The sequence below is a fragment of the Myotis yumanensis genome, unplaced genomic scaffold (assembly GCF_028538775.1).
Source record: "Myotis yumanensis isolate MYYU_CA2020_CCGP unplaced genomic scaffold, mMyoYum1.0.hap1 SCAF_1, whole genome shotgun sequence".
In the NCBI taxonomy this organism is placed as follows: domain Eukaryota; kingdom Metazoa; phylum Chordata; class Mammalia; order Chiroptera; family Vespertilionidae; genus Myotis; species Myotis yumanensis.
Window position 1 is genome coordinate 214,499,600 of NW_027223752.1, and position 20,506 is coordinate 214,520,105.

Sequence of the window (20,506 nt, forward strand, 5' to 3'; positions counted from 1 at the left end):
TAGCAGCTACTAGCTCCCAAAAGTTGCCAAAAAAAGCGGAATACAACTCATAGTGGCCATTGGCATATTGCATCATAAAGTGACAAAAACTTCCAAGGAACTTGCTTGCTCTTACCACCACCTACAAATTTGGGACAGAGTGCCAGTAAAGATACAAGTGCAATTTGCTTTTCCCTCTTTTAAGAAATTTTTATTGATTTTTTTAGAGAGAGAGGGAGGGAAAGATAAAGAAACATTGATTTGTTGTCCCACTTGTTTATGCATTCATTGGTTGATTCTTGTAACTGCCCTGATTGGGGATTGAACTTGCAACCTTGATGTATTGCTCTAACCAACTGAGCTACCTGGCCAGGTCTACAAGTGTATTTTGGAAAGCAACTGTGTCACAGGATGCCACTGTTTTGCAACACTTATTTCCTGGTTCAACAATGAAGAAAAAGACCCCCGAGAAACAAACAGTACAGTGAGAGGGGAATCTTGGGGGCAGCGCTGGGGAAAGTGGCAGAAACACAGCCACGTAAAAGAGCGTGGCTTGGTTTTCTCTAGCCAGTGCTGGAAGGTGACCATCATTTGGTTGTTTCAGATCATTTCCACTGGCATTTGCCTGGTCTCTCCTGGTTATGTGCCTCATCTCAAGGTGTTTGAGTCCTTCGGTGGACGGCAATTCCTTAGTGACTCCTGCAATTAGCTGGTAAATCTGAGTTGACCTCAAAAATGCATAATATGCATATGCAAATATGCATCATTGCCATCATCTGACTATGGAACCTTGAACCAAAAGCTATAGTAGAAAGCTTGATTCTCTCTTCCCTAAGTCAGAAAATCAACCTGCCCCCCCTCTCCAAAAAACAAACAAAACATCAATGGAATACAAAGCTGATTTGAGTATTTTATTTATAAATGTACATTTACTATAAAAGCTGTTGCATTTTAGACAACTTTTTATTTGTTTTTTACTATTTCTTAGAGGCATTTTAGAATAAATATTTTAAATGAAGGTTAGTGTAACTGATACAGAACATTGGCCCACCCAGAACAGTAACATCTTTTGGACGGACTCACACGTGAGGTGGATCATTTCAGTTCGTTAAGTCTTACACTGTGTGTAGATAACTAGAATATGTATTGCATTAATACCACTACATAGAAAGAATGAGGAAATGGCATGAAAGTTTGCTAGTGAATAACAGTTACCCATTTTTTTCTTAAGAAAGAGAAGGGACTGGCTTTTGGAGTATGAGAAAAAAAGTCAGACGTACTTCCTTGGGAACAATAAATCACTCACTTGCATCATCTTTTTTTTTTTTTTTTTAAGCAAACACATTTACATAGTAGCTCCACAGAGCAGAGCATTTTTTCTCCCTGGGATCTCAAAGATTATTTGAAAAGAAATAGATCATACTCATTATGCTGCCTTGGAAAAAACAAGATCTAGTCTGCCCGAGCTGCCATGTAACAGACACCAAATGAAATATAAATCAAATATAAATAGAAACAGTTGGCAATTAGAATTTAGAAAATGTTGGAGATTATTCTGTGCTGGTGACTATTGTTCATTATGGGAAAGCACATCTCGCAGTCAGAGAATGGGCTTTATTTTTCTTGACTCGATTCTAGCTTCAATACATGTACAATGAGTCTCACTAAGAAATGTGTATAAATGGGTCTGTGAAACCAGAAGAGAATGTGCAATATTCATATAATCCCTACATAACGGATGGAGTTCCACATGTAAAAAGTATCCTATAAAAATCGGTTATGAATGATAGTATTGTACATGTTTTTGTGCATTGTTTCTGGTAAAGTACTCTGCTAATATCATGCAAAGTGTAAACATCACATTATCAAAATATTTAATAAAACATGCAGGTGGTTAATCAAAATATTGAACTTAATCTGTACATTTTCAAAACTTTTTTCATGTTAATGTTTTCTATTTTTCTTTTTTTAAAATTTTATTTATTTTTCCCTGTAAAACAGCAAACACCTCCAGGAGAAGTCTTGGGAACTTGGAAGTGACTTCATCTCTCTTCAATGTACTGCATCCATAATTCATACTGTGTGCAACAGCTTTGCATTTTCTAAGGCACAATTTTTAATGAAGTGATGTGTGAATTTCAATCTAACCACAGCTCATCCAAATGACAAAATGGTCAAAATACCTCCAGTGGCTGAGGGAATTTCTGCACTTATATGGAACCCACATGCAGAGAACCATCTAGCATGTAAATAAATAATTGCTAGCCATACTCAATAAGACAGAAAAAAAATTATTGCTTACGTAACAGAAGAACATCTACTTGGTCTCCTTTAATGACTACATGAATCTATTAGGCAGACATCCACAGTCTACATTCACGAAAGGTCCTCTTCACTTATTTGCCATCGTTTCAAGGCAGAATAAATAGTCCCCCTTTCCCCAGTCTTAAAGAAAACAACCTGGAGATTTAAAACATGATGCTTTTTAGTCACTCGATTCCCCTCTTGGCCCGCTGAAACACCACACAGGGCTTAAAAAGTAAGCAGCTCTCCACAAGAGTTCCTCTCTGAAGGTCTCCACGAGCAAGGTTCAGAATTCTTGAGAGCAGAGAGAGCCGGTGATATAGGAGAATGAGGAAGAGCAGATGTCCATTAGGGTGGGCAGCGCACATGGAACCTGCAGGTTCTTGCTGATGACACACCAGTGGCTTATCCCATCATGTGCCATTTGGATTCTATTAGGATGAACTTAATGCTGTTCTTTAGACACCTGTGCCCTCAAGGAGACCTTGCAGGCAAGGGTGAGCAGTGGTTTCACTTAATGAAGGACCGACCTCGATGAGGGTTTCCGGATGCCTTATGCTGAGTCTTTTATTGAATGTAGAGTCTGAAGAGGAGCAAGCAACAAAGCCCTGGTGGCTGGCATGGGCCCACCACTCTTTTGAAGATCAAACTTCCTCACATATTTTGGAAAGGACTTGGGAAATGATGACCAAAATGTTTTCCTCTGGGTTCCCCTACCCTTGGGCAATGTCCAGAGTATAAGTCAAGGGTTCTCTTTATTTGATGGCCCAGGCTCTATCAATGACATAACCTTCAAAGCACACTAAACCTAATACTAACGGTGCAATAATTTATTGGTATGACTTCTGCCTCCAAAGGTAAGTAACACAAATGTTTCAGGATTACAGTATATATTATCAGACTAGTGTCATTGCATTAAAAACAAGTTATAGCTCAGAGCTATATGATGTGGTTTTTAGTATCTGAAATGCATTACTTGTAAGCTCCTGTCTTAAAAGACCCCGTGTCTCAAATTGGCATGTCTTGCACTTTCTGCAGCTCAATTTTGTAAACACAAAGTATTTAATTCCTAGAAATACTAAAACAAAACAGGTTTATTGAATCATCTATCTCATCAACTCCCCAAAGAAGAGAATAACACATTTTAAACCATAAGCCTGTTCGACCATGCTAAGACCTTCTTTTGAACCAGTCAGAACCATTATAGTTCAATATTCTTTTGTATATATTGTGCAAATGCAAAAAAAAGAGAGAAACAACAAACAGGAAAAACACAAACACTGTGCTATGAAAGAACAGATACCACCTTTTAGAGTAGCCTTTCAGAAACTAGATGAATGCTGAGAAGCCCCTGAACGTGGGATTCTGTTAAACAATTGCCAGGGGACACTCTCAAGAGGGAAGTGGTGAGTGATCTGGGGTCTTGAAAACCATGTCACAATGTTGTGGGTTGGCCAGCACCTATGATAAAGAAATCAGTGACATTTGGTTAAAGTAATCAATGCTTCTTGCTTCAGATGTTTAAAGGTTTCCCAAATTAGCTATGGCCGCTGCCAAAGCCTCTTCCCTCTAGGGAAGAAAACCTGTCCCACCCTCCCGCTCAGTGTGTTCCCAGGAGGAGCAGTATTGGTATTACCCGGAGCTGGACTTCTGAGCCCCATCCCAGAACTTCACAAGAGCCCAAGTGATTCACATGCCCTGTAAAATTTGGTTGAAATCCTCTGGATTTCACCCTACACCATATGATCCCCATCAAGTTTTCTACCTTGCCTTCTTGGCAAATAAGCAAGAAAATATTCTCCCTTCTCTCAGTTTCTTTAGGCTGTGGTTTCTCTAAGAATAAAGACATTGCTACGGGAGGCATTTGGCATATGATCTAAAAACAGGATTGCTGGAGTAGCAATGAGAATCACAGAACACCCAGTGAACTCTGAATGTCAGAGAAACAACAAATACAATTTTTAGCCTAAGTGTCTATCCGATATGATATTTGGGATATAGTAGTGCTAAATCCTGAACACGCAATATTTGGAACATACGCCAACAAAAGTAATTCATTATTTATCTGAAATTCAGACTTAACAGGGCAAAAAAATATTTAACTGGGCATCTTGTCTTTTTTTTTTTTTTTTTTTAAATCTGGCAACCCTATCTAGGAAGGATAGTTTGAGTCCTCTATTTCCTGCTGAAAGCTTCACAAACTTTCTCCTTCACTTTAGGCTCTACAGTTGTGACGAGGCAACTGCAACATTGGAAACAACCCTGGGGATTTTGCATTAAACACATTTCGTGTGAGTGAATGATGGAACAGACACAAAGACACAGTCACCCAACACCCAGGCGCAAATGGCACAAGTGAAACATGTGCCGGCTCGGTCCCTGACAGGTAATTTGTTTTGCACGTCCATTGCCATTTACATACGGACTTAAAAACTGTTTACATTGCTTTTAGGAATTGCATTTTAATATGCCGTTATGCTATTTTTCCTCTCCAAGAGAAAAATTTCATTTCAATGTGACTAGTTACTTGAAGAAAATAGGATTATATATTCAGGTTTTATTATTCCATACAATGAAATTATTTTGTTTCACTTAGCATGCCTATGATGTAAACCACCCCTCGTATCTATCCATCTCCCCTCTTCTCAACTCAGATCAAAATCAAATAAAGAAAAAAGAAAAATGATTTTTTAGCTATTTCTTTCCATTCCGACTCTTTTATTGCATCTGGGATATAGTCAACCAATTCAAGTGTATTTATATTTCTCTAGCTCATCATTATCCCCTCCACCTATTCACTCCTAACATATATGTTTTTCTTATGACACCAACAAGAAAAATAAGCAGTATTTTCAGATGTGCTGGTCATTTTCCCTGTGATGTGTGAACTTAAAGTTTAGCCTAAAATGACATTAACGTTTATCTGGAAAACTAAACATGAGAGTAGAGTTAGGAAAATTTGGAAAAAATAATTAGAGTTAAGGTGGCCATTATGACTCAGTTTTAAAACATATTATGAAGCTATAATAATTAAAATTGTTTGACATGAGATAATAAATAGATTAATAAAACATATAATATCCAGAAATAGACCTAAGTATATATGTGAACTTAGTTTATGAGAAAGCTGCCATTTCAAATTAGTGAGGAAAAAAGGGATTACACATTAAGTTATATTCATACACTTGGCTAATTGGGGGGGAGGGGAAGCTGGATATTTATCTCATTCTAACCCCAAAATACAATCCTGATGTCACAAATCTACATGTGAAAAAAAAAAAAACAACAAAAAAGCAACCCTAGGAGAAATCTCGGCTAAATTTATGACATTGGAGTAGTGAGAGTTTTTCTAAGTAGGATGCAAAACACAGAATCCAAACAAAGAAATAAAAAAAGGTATGTTAAGTTACCTAAGTAAAAATCCTTTCTATGAAAAAAAATCATAAAGTAGAAAGGTGAATGATAAGTGCAACAAGCAGCAAATATAAAATAAAAGGGAAATGTCTTGAATTTATAAAAGCTCATATAAATCAAGTGCCAATAGGACAATGGGCAAAGGATAAAGAAGTACTTTTTTTTTTTAATAGAAAAAGAAATCTAAATGGTGAATAAACGTATGAAAAGGTGGTCAAACTTGGTGGTCAAACTTACTTATAATTAAAGACATACAGGTCAAAGCACCTAGCAGAGTGGAAATTTAAAAGTTTGATGACATCCAGAGCTGACAGACATGGAGAGAAGGGGCCCTTAAGCACTTCGTAGGGAGAGAGCGCTTTTCTGGAAGATAGTTGGGAACTTGTCTGACAATGAGAAAGCACATGCCTTTAACTCAGCAGTCCCGCTGCTCACAATCTCCCCTGAGGAAATACTTTCAAATGTTCATCAGGACATATGTGCAGGACGTTCATGGGAGCATTTTAAAAATCAGATTAGAAAACTGGAAACGACTGAAATGCCCATTCATGGAGATTTAGTTTTAAATTATGATAAATCCATACAATGGGATTGTATGCAGCTATTAAAAACCCATTGAAAAGAATGAGGAGGAAAGACATGTTATATGGAAAAATTGTCAAGATATATCATTAAGTTAAAAACAACAGCAAGGAAAACTACATGCAGAACACCGATTATGTAATTACCTTTGTGAAATAGAAACCAGCACATATGCATCTGTGTGTGTCTGTGTGTACACCTATACAAACATATGTTCTGCCCCTCTCCCCAAGCAATTATTAGAAAGTGATCACAGTGGTTAACTTTGGATTTTTTAAAATTTATTTTTAATTTGGTATCTTTCAGAACATTCAATTTTCTAACCTTATACCACTTATAATTTTTACTTATTTATTTTTGAATGTCTAGGGAGATAGTAAGACTTTTTATTTCTTCTTAGTATCTTAGCATTCTAAAAAAAAATCATAGTAAAATATTGCATTAAAATAACCAAAGAAAAAAATCCTATCTTTAGTCTACCTCCAAATCATTTTCTTATTTTTTATCTTCTGAGACTGTTACTGAAACTCCACAGTTCTTGTCTTTAGATTTGGAATTAAAAACAGTTAATGCCCCTTATTGTTGTATACATAGGAAAAAAATTCCTGGCCTAGATCCAAAAAGCTAATTTCCAAAAGAAATGACAATGAATCATCCAACTTCTCAATTAAAATAAAAATCTGGATGAAAACAGGTTACTGTCACCCAGAGGTGGGTTCATGTTTGCTTTCTGCTGGCATCCTTCAAGCACTTTAAATTATGGAAGTTCAGATTTATGGCGCTTTCCAAATCTGGCCCAACAGTCCTGCAACCTAACAGTGCCCTCTTCTGGTTCCATGGTTCACACTCAGCTGGCTGAGAAAACGTATAATTTATAGATGATAGAAAAAAATCACCTTGAAAATGGGACTAAAGGGTTTAGTTTTCATTTCTAATGTACAAAGACAAAAAAATTCAGTTAAAAATATATTATATGTTACACATGTATATAGGTATTTGAGTATGCATGGAATATATATATATATATATATATATATTTAAAATACTATTTATACCAGATTTTATATGTTTGATACATAGTATCAATATTAATATTATATGTTTATACCATGTGTATATATATTATAATGGTATAAATATATATTTATAGCATATGTTTATATATGCTCTATATACATGGCATAAACATATATAACATATAACATAGATGTTACATGTGTAAATGATATATAATATCTGGTATAAATATATAAGATATAAATGTATATAATATAAAAATATAATATGTAATATAAATAGTCTAGTTTGATGGTACCAGCTCATCTCTAAGTTGGAACTGTTCTGAAGTCAAATGTTTATGATAGATCAAAATCACCTGGATTTGATTAAATTTTTATTTCACATAATTTTATTAAAAAAGGCCGAAACCGGTTTGGCTCAGTGGATAGAGTGTCGGCCTGCGGACTGAAAGGTCCCAGGTTCGATTCCGGTCAAGGGCATATACCTGGGTTGCGGGCACATCCCCGGTGGGGGATGTGCAGGAGGCAGCTGATCGATGTTTCTCTCTCATCGATGTTTCTAACTCTCTATCTCTCTCCCTTCCTCTCTGTAAAAAATCAACAAAATATATTAAAAAAATGTATAAATTTCTCAGATTATACTAAACCTACAGCTATAAAAGCATTTAATTTCAATTTTTACTCTTAAAGTATTTAGTCTTGTAGATTTAGAGATCCTAAATTAGCTATTTAAAAAAAGCTATAAAAATGTCACTTCCTTTACTTGGAGAAATAACAAAACATTCTTGTATTTCAAACACCATCTCTTCATTCCCCCACCCTTTTTTTTTTTTTTTAAAGAAAGAGTTTCTGACCAATGAATTTCATAGAAGAGTCACTTGTTGTCTAGGCCATGCACCAGAAGGGCTATATTTCTGATGGAGAGAGAGGCTGGATTCAGAGATTTAGCCACTGGCTATTTTCAGATTTTCTAAACAGCAGCTGGGCAACAGCACCCCCTGGTGCCCCACAAACTGACATGAACCTTCTATGGTAGGAAACCCAGATACAGGGTCCGAGGGCAGGCTGCTCAAGGGAGCTTCAAGACAGCACATACTTGTTCAGCTCTGATTATGTGCTCAGGTATCTTGGCCGAGGGCAGAGATTCACAAAGAGCAGAACCCATCATTTGGCCTCTGGGGACTTTAAATTTAGTTGGGACCAACAACATATTGTGTCATGAAACTTGAATGTAGGACATGAAGCTACTGAGGAGCTGGTGCTTTATTTGATAAACACTGGAGAGCCATTCTTCACACTTCAACCCCTCCCCACAATGGTGCTGGTCTTCTAAAGATATGGCTCGGCAAGCAAATAGTGCTTTACAGACCTTATATCTGCCTTCTATCTCATCCAAGTCTCTGTGGTGAGCTCAGGCAATGCCTCAAACTTGGCCCACAGTTTTTATTTGCTGGTGTACTAATGCACTTCATGATGAAAAGAATTTGGCCACACCCAAGCAGAAACTTCTAATAAAAAACAAGTGGTAATTAAGGGGTTACTTCATTATTGCTTCCTTTACCTAGATGTTAATAAATCTTTCCCTCAGGGTAGGAGTGTTAACTGATAGGCAGAAATCATTGAATTCCTCAAATGGGCCCTAGAAAGGCACACTATTGCACTCACTTATCTCAGGTATTTCACCCCAGCACTTACTTCTGGATCTCATGTAGCAATCATTACAGTTTAGAAGACCATTTCGAATCCTCACATCCGTCCCACTCATTGCATCTCCAAGCTGTCCTTTGCAAATTCCACACTACAGGGGAGAAAGAACAGAGGTTATAAGATGCATAAGGAATCTCTTTATGATGCTTCGTTAGTCTTTACATGAATAGCGCAATAATCACTTCTACAACCTCCATATTTTTTGAGCATCTGCTATGTGTTAGATGCTGCACTAAGAACTGACTGACAGCAACAATGTGCTTTTAGCATTTTATGGTAACTCCTTGCATTTTCCAGAGAAGGACGATGGTTCAGAGAAGTTAGCCGATTTGTCCAAGGTTGTAAACCCGGTAAGTGGTGTTGGGTTAATCCCAAAGCCTATGTTGTTAACCTCTATCACATGCCTTTTCTCAATCAAGATGGAAGAACCATTTTATTATTTGTTTAAATTAAATTTATTGGGGTGACATTGGTTAATAAATTTATATAGGTTTCAAGTGTAAAATTCTATAAGACATCCTCTTTATATTGCATTGTGTGTTTACCACCCAAAGTCAAATCTTCTTCCATCATCATATATTTGACCTATGAACCATTTTAAACTGATTAAATTCTAGAGGTTTTAAAGAAACACATGGGCAGCAGGTTATGAATGAAAACTTGTCTGTGAATAATCGCCTTACGCTTCCCAGCAGAGTTGGTAAGTTCTGCTAGATCAGAATTCCTAGGAAATAGCTATTCACCTTATCTTTCCGCATTAAGGCAGTGACACCCAGAGTCACAAATCCACTGAGAACGGCACTCCTTTCAGCTAAGTCAGCTTGAGTGCAGACAGACACTGTGGGATAGACTGTGCTGGGTGCACCAGAGGAATGGCAGTAGGGGTTGGTTCTTTTTTTTTTTTTAATTGTTTTATTGCTTAAAGTATTACAAAGAATATTATATATGTCTCCTTGTTTTTTTTCTCCCCTTGACCTTCCCCTAGCCTCCCATACCCCCCAGTGTCTTGTGTCCATTGGTTATGCTTATATGCATGCATATAGGTCCTTCGGTTGATCTCTTACCCACCCCCCCCAACCCTCCCTGGCCTTCCCGCTGTAGTTTGACAGTCTGTTCGATGTTGCTCTGCCTCTGTATCTATTTTTGTTCATCAGTTTATAATGGTCTTAAAGTAGGGGTTGGTTCTGATGCCAGCCTCTTGCCAGGAGAGCAGGACTGAGCTCAGGAATAGAGGGCCAGCCTCAGACTCATGTTTTAAGGTCACTGGGGACAGAGGGAGGTTTCATCCAAATTATGTTACAAGTTGCATCTACATTGCACAGGTATGTATCTTAAAGCATCAGGTCAGACCAGGAAGTGAAAGACGAGAGAAAATAATGGCCTTGACAGCTTAGAAAGGGAATCTTCTGCCTCTTGAGAATTTGCAAAGACTCTTTGCCACCTCTATTATTTTGAGTTCTGGCAAAGTTTCAGAGAAAAAACTCTGGTGTTGGAACATATTATCTTGGCATTACCATGAGATTTTAAAATGTAAATGCCTTGAACCTCAAAATACTCTTAGACCATTTAAGATGTGCATTATCTTGGTTAATTTTTCAATGAGAATATTGATAAATTGAGTCTCATTAAGTCTCCATATTGTGTTTTGTCCAAGATAAGCTTTGCTTCCCAGTGAGAACTGGTGCTATTAAACTTTAGGACAACTTCACTTACTTTCCCTTAGCTTATCAGTAAAGTGGGAGTTATTTTAACCCCATGCAAGTGCACTTTATAGCTGAGGAATCTACCAACAAGACATAGAACAAAATTCAAGAAGGACAAAGAAAGCACATCAGGATTATAAAGAGAAAGAAATGACTTTCAGAGGAAGAAGGTTTAGCTTCAAAAATTATATATTAATTTGAAAGATGTCTATGAGCAAAAAAAAAAAAAAAACAAAAAGAAAAGAAAAAGAAAAAAAGAAGATGGGAAATACTGAAAGAGGCCAACTTATAAATTTAATATTATAATAAATCAGTTATAACTGATTAAATCACTTACTTAGCAGGAAATTTGGAATTAGAATCCAAGCCTCCTCATTTTCAGTATACATATTAATTCATTTATCTAAAAATGTTTACAGACACCATGTCTGCTAGGTGCAGAGGAAATAGTGGTGAGCCAGGCAGACATGGCTCCTGCTTTTATGGAGTTGATCGTTTGTTAAAGGACATGATAGTTAAACAATGCAACAGTGAGTGGTACGGACCATGAAAGGTTCTGTAAGGCCCTGAAACAAAGGCGAGAGACTTAGTCTGGGGGAGCAGGGCAGCTTCTCAGAGGAAGTGCTCTTCAGTTTGGGATCACAGACACATTCAACTTTGCCACTAGCTCTAACCACACTGAACTGACAGGAAATCTTCAACATCAAGTCACCAGAGTTTGAGAAGCTGCAAAGTTATCACCTTCCCAATAAATTCACATGCCCTAAAAGATGCAGAAGTATCACTGGCCTCCCAGGGTAGCATTCTCAGCTTCCTGCCAGGATAGATGCTCTTCAGCAACAAAACCTGTTTCACAAAGACACATTGCACAAACCTGTTTTGCTACTTCTAAGCTGACTCCCCAGAGGAACGCATGATAGCTGAGAGCTTCCTCCCGAAGGCTGGACTCCACACACACTCTGTATACACAGAAGGGCGGGCCTCCCGAGCAAAGGCCATCAGGGTTCCCAGGAGGTCTGTCTCAGCCCAGAGCGATGCCCAAGGACACCACGACATTGTACTTAGAGAGGAGCGTGATGAATACATACCCTGAAGCACTGGATGTGAAAATAGAGATTGAGGGTCTCAATGATCATCGCAGCTCCTTTCCCCAAAGGAAGCCCACAGGACGAGCACAGCTTCTTCCCACTTATAGACCTAGGTCAAAACCATGTATAATAATCAAACCTCCCATTTAGAAGAGTTGGTTAAATACACAAACATGTAGCCTCGTGCAAAAAAAAAAAAAGAAAACATTCATGAGTGAAATGACAATTACTAAACTGATAATGAGCAGAAATGAAGCATTAGATGTAATTGGCAAACAAGTGCTAGATTAAATACAATGGGCCTCCATTGTGGTAGAGAACCTGGCGTGCATGTATATATGCATGTGTAAGTGTATTTTAGTTAATTGTTACAAGAAGTGGGTGTTGTTTATTCAACTGCAATGATCAAATGCCTTGAAATGATTCCATGTATTCATCATGTTTATAAGCCCTAAAAGATCATCAAATTTAGCGTTAGTAAGATTTCAATGTTGCTTTACAATTTTCTATAATTGATTCGTTGGCCCACAAGGGCATTTCTTTTACCTATTAAGCAAAGAAATCTTTTTTGTATAAAAAGAGAAAGGCAATTGTGATACAGCCCCCACAGGCCACAGGCCAATATGGGATCAGATCCCTGCTTTGTCCCGAGGTTCTGGGATCTGGTGCAAAGAACTCCCTTTGGGTTTCTCTTTCAACTTCAACCTGAGAGGGTTGAACTAGATGGTCTCTACTGCTCCTTCCAGTGTAAGCTCTGCGACTATAACCTGGGCACTTGGGAGTTGTAAGCCCCTTGAGGGCATGGGCTGCCTGGACCCTATCTCTGTACCCCCCAGCCCCCAGCAGAGGGCCCGCCAGTGGACAAGAATCAAACCCAGTAGACCAACACCAGGCGATGGATAAACTGGCTGTCTCCTGGGGCGGCTTACCCACAGCTAAGATCAGATGGCACCATGCCTATCGTCTGGAAAGCGCTTGGAATTGCACAAGAAGTTTGAAAATGTGCAATACCATTCAGAAGCCAATAGAGTACAGAGGGACAGCAGAAACAGAAAGGAAGAAAACAGAGAAGAGGAAGAGTTGCCCTGAGCAAACCCTATTTATTAGGATTTCCCTCTACCCAGTAGTTAAATGAAATGTCTAAATCAAAGAAACCTTGGAGTAGTCCTCAGTAATTGGTCTCTCCAGTGAATGGAAACTCGGCAGCTTTTAAGAACATCATGGGGCCCAGTTAACGTCCGGCAGCCATCCTTAGAGAGCCTGAGTAGAGGAAGGAAGGATGCAGTTTCGCTGCTCGGCCCCGCCTGGTTCTCTGTAAGAGCCATCAGCCTAGAAGGACTGAGCAGTCTTGGAGGGGAAGGCGCCGACTGAGGAGCCCGGCAACTGTCTGGTGGATTTTATTATTAGATTGCAATTTCCACAGAATATAATTAAAGGCCTGTGGCCACAGCCGCGCCAACGTCATGCACTTGGCTTTCTCTCTCCTCCTGCCTGTGTGTGTGTTGAAAGCGATTTGATGGGCAAACTTCTCAAAATCATTTGGCAAGCATTAATTCGGTTCGAATTATGCTTGGCAGGCTCTAGTCAAAACAGAGCCGCCTCCGAAAGGCTTGCTGACCTCTTGTACCGGTTTGGTGACTGGCCAGGAGGGGTGGGAGGACAGGGGGACAAGTGTCCCGCCTGGAAGTGCTCTCGAGGGCTTTTCCTGTAACATGGTAAAGGAGCCAACAATTATGACAAGGAAAGAGAAGCCCAACCCTATAAGAGAAGACATTTTAGGCACGGAAATAAAATACTTCCCTGATAACCAAAGAAAAGACCACAGAGTGTCCTAGAGGTAATTATTTCTAAAGAACAAAAATAGTAAATCCGTCTGGCAAAGATTATACATGCAATGGCTGCATGATATCAGACCAGGCTGGCGCTGTTGAACGGAAAAGCCAGAATAATTTTTCAATAGTTAAAATTGCATGCTGAGTTAGATATAAAAATCAAAGATGCCGGGGAGAGAGGGGCAAGGTGAGTAGGGATTTAGGAAAAAGCATGTGCAGAGAGCCCAGAAAGGAAGGGCAGAACTTCAAGGAGGTATTTTCCAGTCGGGTAGCTTCCACCCCCTATCAATACATTCATTTTGAGGACATGTGATGAGGAGTGGTGTTCACAACATTTAATAACGGCTATGGCATTGGCATCTACAAAGCACAATGGTCCCCAGCCAGATGCTACCAGAACGGTTTCACAGGTGTGGTTGGTTGCACACCCTGCCTGTTATTAGCTGTCAGTTCTGGGCTCTTGCTTATAAAGGTTCATTTCATTTGTACAGAAAGGGGCAGAACACAGAAAAAAATGAGGATAAGAGAAATGCCAACACAGGAGTGAACAGAGCACGAGTCCACCTGTTTTCTAACTGATTTTGGAATAACTTCCCGAGCCCCCTGCCCACCCACACCTCCTCCTCCAAAATATCATGTTTTGCCCTGGTCGGTGTGGCTCAGTGGCTAGAGTGTCGGCTTGTGGACTGCAGGGTCCCGGGTTCAATTCCCGGTTAGGGCACATGTCCGGCTTGTGGGCTCAATTCCCAGTGCGGGGTGTGCAAGAGGCAGCCGACCCATGATTCTCTCTCATCATGGATGTTTTTCTCTCTGTCTCCCTCTCCCTTCCTCTCTGAAATCAATAAAAACATATTTAAAAAAAAACAAAAACAAAAACAAAAACAAAAAAACCAAGAAAACAAAATGTCATGTTTTCAGGTAATACCCTAGAGCAGTGGTTCTCAACCTTCTGGCCCTTTAAATACAGTTCCTTATGTTGTGACCCAACCATAAAATTATTTTCATTGCTACTTCATAACTATAATGTTGCTACTGTTATGAATCGTAATGTAAATTGTAATGTGAAAGGGTCATTCGACCGCCAAAGGGGTCGCAACCCACAGGTTGAGAACCGCTGCCCTAGATGATAAGTACCAGGGCCTAAAACATGGTTGGGAATCACTGCAATAATCAATAACAATCATGATTACTTCTGTGTGATTTCAGTTTCTATTTATTCTGAGTGTCATCTAGGCACATAGAAACAAAATTGGATAGACATAAGAGAAAAGGGGGAAATGGTTCAAATACCATTTTTAAAATGTAACAGAAAAATAAGGTAACAAGTTGAACTTATAAAACAAGTCATCCTCATCCTCATCACCATCCTCATTGTCTACCACCAGCTGTACTACATAGTACTTATTCGTCAGGTACAAAACTTCACAGGTAGGTAGTATTATTATTGCCATTTTATACATGAAGAAACTGAAGCAGAGAAAGATTAATCAACTTGCTCAAAGCCCTATACAGGCAAGTGGCAGAGTCAAAATCTGAATCCAGGTGGTCTAGCTCCAGGTAGAGGACTTGCTAAAGTATAATGAATGTTGTATTTTAAAAGCTGATTACAAAGAACCTCTGGTTTACATATGATCTTACCATTGAACTGTGGTATAATTTTGAATTCTTCTACCACTTAACCATCAAGTACTTTGAATAAGTTATTTAATTTCCTTGAGCCTCTATTTCCTCCTCTGAAAAATGGGAATAAGAACTCAATTGAAGTTATTGGGGGAGCTCAGTGAGTTAATTGATGAAAAGATGTGAAAAGCTATGTAAACCCTTCAACACAGTGCCTGTTATATTGAAATGTATCAAAAATATTAGAAACTATTGTAAAAAAGTAGAAATCTTACAAAATTAAAATATAGCCTAAGGTAGCTACCTAAAATGGAGAGAATGATAATGAATATTTGTCAATAGATTTTGAGACATTTTAACTCACTTAAAGAAATTGTTAATGCAACATGCCTGCAAATTCTTTTCAATGTTTAGATCTGTGGGTTAAAAGCATTACTTTGCTTCTTTCAAATTGATAAACTCAGAGTGTACTACTTGTCTGGGAGGCTGTCCTAAATTTCCATAAACATTTGTTAACGTGAATCCATGAGATTCAAGAGCGAGAAAGCACAAAAATGCTGCTAACACCTTGCTATCACACGCTTTTTCATTTTCCCTTTCTTAGTTAATACATTAAAAAAAAAAAAAAAAGGAATCCCACATCTATCTTTGGTTACTCACTTCCGCCTTTCACTCGGTGACTCCATCTGATGGTTAATGCTGTTATCCAATGGGAGGGTTTTTGGCTTCACATCTTCTAAAGTGTTCACTGGCGGGTTGGATACCTGCTGATTCTGGGATGGACCTGAGGCCAATCAAGAACATAAGCTTAGTGCTCAGTAACATCACCTTTGCTTAGCAAGCCACCTTTCTTTAAAGTGCCAACGCCTGCTGAGGGGTCGAGGTGAGTCCGCGGAGAGTCTGGCACTTGGCGGTGGGAGTTTATTCACGGTGCTACAGAGCATAAGCTAGAAGAGAAGCCTGTAGCCAATAGAAATCATATCTGTCTGGATGACAAGCGGGGCTGTCGTACAATAATTTAAGCATCGGTTGGTCTTCTCCTCCCTTACCCTGAGATGGCTGCGGGTTCACCCCACAGTGCGGGGCCCCAGCTTCTGTATCCAGCTGATCGTTTTGATGGGTTCCTTTTGATACAGGGTTCTCAGAATCAGTCAAGGCCCCTTGAATAAGCCTGTTAAAATAAATAAATATATTTCAGAGCAGAGATAAAAGCAACTGAACTAAAATTATTGATCTTATTTTTTAGGGTATAGAAGAACCAATTTCAATATGAAAAAAAAATGAGGGCTAACTAATGCTTATTTGTTCTTTTTATTTTAAACTAGGTTTAAATGCTCTGAACTGCTGCTCATTTTTATTATCCATCAATTTAACAAGCTTGAGAAACCATCATTTCTGATGTCCCTCCCACCTCCCTGCCCACAAAGCAATTCATTCTAATAATTTCAAGAGAAGCCAGAGCTAACTGCTGGACTCCCCCAGATTTTCACGAGAGGACTTATTGGAGAAATCATTTGGACCACGTGGGACTTTGGCAGCCCATGGTTATCTACATAGCCTTTTTATAGCGTCTGTGTATAAAGAAAGGAGAGGTTGAAGAGATTTTAAAGGGTCTCTGGCAACAATAGAGGCTGTTTGGAGAACTATAAAAAACTCACAAAAAATGCTTATCAGTGGTGCTCAAAAATTCCTGATGGGTGGCTTTCATTTCATAAAACTGGAAAGTCCCTTTAAACAGTGTTAACTGGAAGCAGATGCGCTATTCCAAGGGCTCTGCAGACTCTGGACGTGGGCCCCGAGCCCCTAGACCAGTGATGGTGAACCTTTTGAGCTCGGCGTGTCAGCATTTTGAAAAACCCTAACTTAACTCTGATGCTGTGTCACATATAGAAATTTTTTGATATCTGCAACCATAGTAAAACAAAGTCTTATATTTTTGATATTTATTTTATATATTTAAATGCCATTTAACAAAGAAAAATCAACCAAAAAAATGAGTTCACGTGTCACCTCTGACACGCGTGTCATAGGTTCGCCATCACTGCCCTATACCCTACACCTCACCCAGTCTTCTAGCTGACGGGTATAGGAGGATTCTCAGAGCAAATCCCACCAGAAGAGCTCAGCTCTCAGCCAACCCCAAATTCACCAGTCTTTGAAAAGAACCCTTAGATAGCTGTTCCTGTCTTCAGGCCCCTCTGAGGATGGAGTGTATGTGTATGTGCAACCTGGTCCAGCATGCACACTTATCAATATCTGTCTAGTATCTCAGAGCTGCAGAGACAAACATCTGTCTCATAAAGAACGTGCTCGTGGCAGAGCCTCCTGGGTTTCTGTGGGTCCCTTCTACGTTAGGTGTGGGGTGGAAGCAACAAACTTACCATTGCCCAAAGCTACAATCCGATTCTGCTCCCAGGGAATAGACTAGAACCCATGAGTGTGTGTTTGGGGGAGGGGTTTACCCACACCCAATCAATTTGTTGGTTGTTCTTTATATTATCACACAGAGTAAACGTGGCTTCTCACAGCTCAGAGGATACTAACAGCAGGGTTCAAGTCCACAGTGAAACCACAGTGGGTGGGACCCCAGCACATGTCTTCAACCTCTATCTCTCCAGACACATGAACTATTTCAGGTGAGCAATGTTTACGTTTAGGGTTTTGAATGGACCACATGCCCCTTCTCTGATCTACACTGTGTCCTCTCATTTGAAAAAGGCGTCGCCTATTTAAAAATCAGGCTATTTATATTCAATTGCATAAGGACATTGACTTCAGAGTCATTAGAATGTGTTCAAGAAATATGTAATGTATTACTGGAATGATCATTTCAAAGGCGAATATGATTTGCATCAGCAATGAGCACTCTTCCTGGGAGAGAACAGGCAGAGCCCGGTTTTGCGCATTTAGACCGACAGCCTGAACCGTGGGGCATACCTGCCCTTTTCCTCCAGGGGACCACTTTCTCTAGTCTCAGGCAACAAGCCATTGTTGCCCCCCTGGAATGGTTTCTTCTGTCTTGTCTCTTGTTCTTCTTCATGACAGTTTTCCAGATCCATCTTATTCTAATAGGGAAAACAAGGATAATCTTAAATATAAATTAAACCCACTGGACAACACTCATCTCTGGCTATGAAATAGCTGAAGCTTCCTCCACCCCCCGCCCACTCCCCCCCCTCCCAATCACATTGCCTGCAAGTTAAGGAACAGTTGTTCAAATTAATTGAATAGTAACTGAGCTATAACGATTTAAAATAAACGTGCAATCTGGATCTTTTTCAGAAGTTATCATAGAGGGGAGTAGTTTAGAACTGCTAATTTCAGGACAAATGGCTTTCTAGTGCCCACCATTATTTTCTTTAATGCAGATTATAGACTATCCAGGGTTTGGTATGACTTCTGTCCACTACCTCCATGACCTTGTTTGGGGGATGTGGAGGTAGACCAACTGTTCAGGGCTCTCTCCAGCCCTTGAAGACACATGTAAATTTCATGTGGAATTTTAAGAGTGGGTTAGAGGCAACTTTGATGGAGGCTGGTGGAGAGCCTGCTGTTGCCATCCTGCTGCTGCCACCAGTGCAAAGGGACGTGTGCTATGGCAGAGAGGAATGCGTGCCTATTGAATGAACGAATGATGGGCAGGAAGAAGTTTTCCCAGTACAAGGCCCATGAATTAGGACCTAACCAGCCAGTGCAGAGAGACCTTGGTAGCCAGCCTGTGGGGCAGATCTGGCCTCAGCAATGACTATATTGCCCCTTGGGCAATGGCTCTAGGATTTGGCCATGGAATGACAACACCGTGGTGTATGACGGCCATGTAGTAGCTGACACGAACCTAGGGAAATAGCCAGTCCTGGATTTAAACTCATGGAAAACTTGGCTGTTTGGTTTTGTGCTTCTTTTAGGTTTATTTCACAAACTACTTTTAATTTATAGTCTCACCACTGTTCCACTGCCTTCAGTCACAGAGGAGGATGTCGACAGCTGGTCTGCGGAACTTGAAGAAATAGTAAATGGAACCACAGTGTCTTCAATTATTTTGCGCTCCTAAGAGGAAGAACGGGAAGTAATGAAGGGGGGAAAAATCAAGTTTAATATTTGTCAAGAGAAAAATTTCATTAAGGAACTTTAGAAAAAAGACATCAGAATTATATGCAAACAAGCAGGGCATTAAAAAAAGGTCTTATTTTCTAAAAGCACATAAATCAGATAATACTCTCTACGGGCAATGATTTAGAAATTAGCATTTGATTTAATAGAAAAACAAAGTCTTCACAAATTAATTAGTTAGTGAGATGCAAGAAGCCTTATTAGAAATGCTGTAGGGATTGGATTATGTACAAAAATTATTATTGAAGATAAAATTCACAATGATATTAATCATAAGCAAATTTTAGATAATATAGATAAAATGTAGCTCCCTTTAAATTATCTAACGTGGTCTGGTTTGTTCATCTAAAAAATATGTAACCTACAAAACCAAATATCCCTCCCCACCATTCCTTAGCACTGCACTCAGCCTACTGTACCAAATCTCTTTACTAAATCTCTTCAGTACCATAGAGGGAGTGCAGTGGTAAGACTCATTTGGCCTTGATTATCAAAATTATCCTCATAAAATTAATTCACCACCAAACATGTTTGCTCAAACAAACACACTAACAAAGACATTGATATTTTAATGTCCTCTCTCTAAGATCAATCAAGAATCTGACTCTCTGACTCAAGATCAGATATAATTATATTGTCACCCTTGACCATGACTCAGCACACCCGATCACAAACTGAATTTGGTGGAATTGTGGTCTTTTAGTGCCTCCAGGATATGACTCTTTTAAAGAGGTTGATGGGTTCTGCTATGGGCGCAGATCATCAGCCACAGCCACACGTACACACATACCACAGACACAAAGAGCCTTGATAGCCTCTGAGGAACTAGGACCACAACGTCCAATTCCTTCTCGGGAATTTCCTACCTCCTCATAGTATCTGCGTTCTTCCTCTTCCACCTCCTTTTGGGCCTTTTCCCACTCTTCTTTCAGCTTGTCCTGCTCTTTCTGGTATCTCTCCTGTTACAGAATTTCCAGAGACTGTTCTGAACCAACCATTGCATGCATCACTGGGACATTCCCCCCTCAAAGCCACCATGTTGAGAGACCATCTTCTTGTAACATTCTGAATCTAACCCGATCATGTAACACAAGGGGAAGAGCATTGTGTGGTATGCAAACTGGTTAGGAACCTAAAATTCCCAGGGA

At 39.4% G+C, this 20,506-nt stretch overlaps 1 protein-coding gene across 14 annotated transcripts in view; it reads right to left on the reverse strand.

Annotated features, from left to right (window-relative positions):
• Positions 1-869: 869 nt before the first annotated feature.
• The window catches only part of LIMCH1 (LIM and calponin homology domains 1), a 311,990-nt gene continuing 292,353 nt past the window's right edge, over positions 870-20,506 (reverse strand). For 7 of the 14 annotated variants that reach the window (XM_070397534.1, XM_070397527.1, XM_070397519.1 and 4 more), the window contains 9 exons: positions 20,225-20,317; positions 19,191-19,295; positions 18,186-18,313; positions 16,298-16,419; positions 15,909-16,032; positions 13,415-13,501; positions 11,797-11,905; positions 8,994-9,096; positions 870-3,744 (listed from right to left, as the gene is read on the reverse strand). In XM_070397534.1, the coding sequence (XP_070253635.1) occupies positions 3,719-3,744; positions 8,994-9,096; positions 11,797-11,905; positions 13,415-13,501; positions 15,909-16,032; positions 16,298-16,419; positions 18,186-18,313; positions 19,191-19,295; positions 20,225-20,317 (897 nt within the window). In that variant the 3' untranslated portion in view covers positions 870-3,718. The remainder of the gene's footprint in view (positions 3,745-8,993; positions 9,097-11,796; positions 11,906-13,414; positions 13,502-15,908; positions 16,033-16,297; positions 16,420-18,185; positions 18,314-19,190; positions 19,296-20,224; positions 20,318-20,506) is intronic. The other 7 variants (XM_070397570.1, XM_070397544.1, XM_070397561.1 and 4 more) reach the window with 1 other exon arrangement.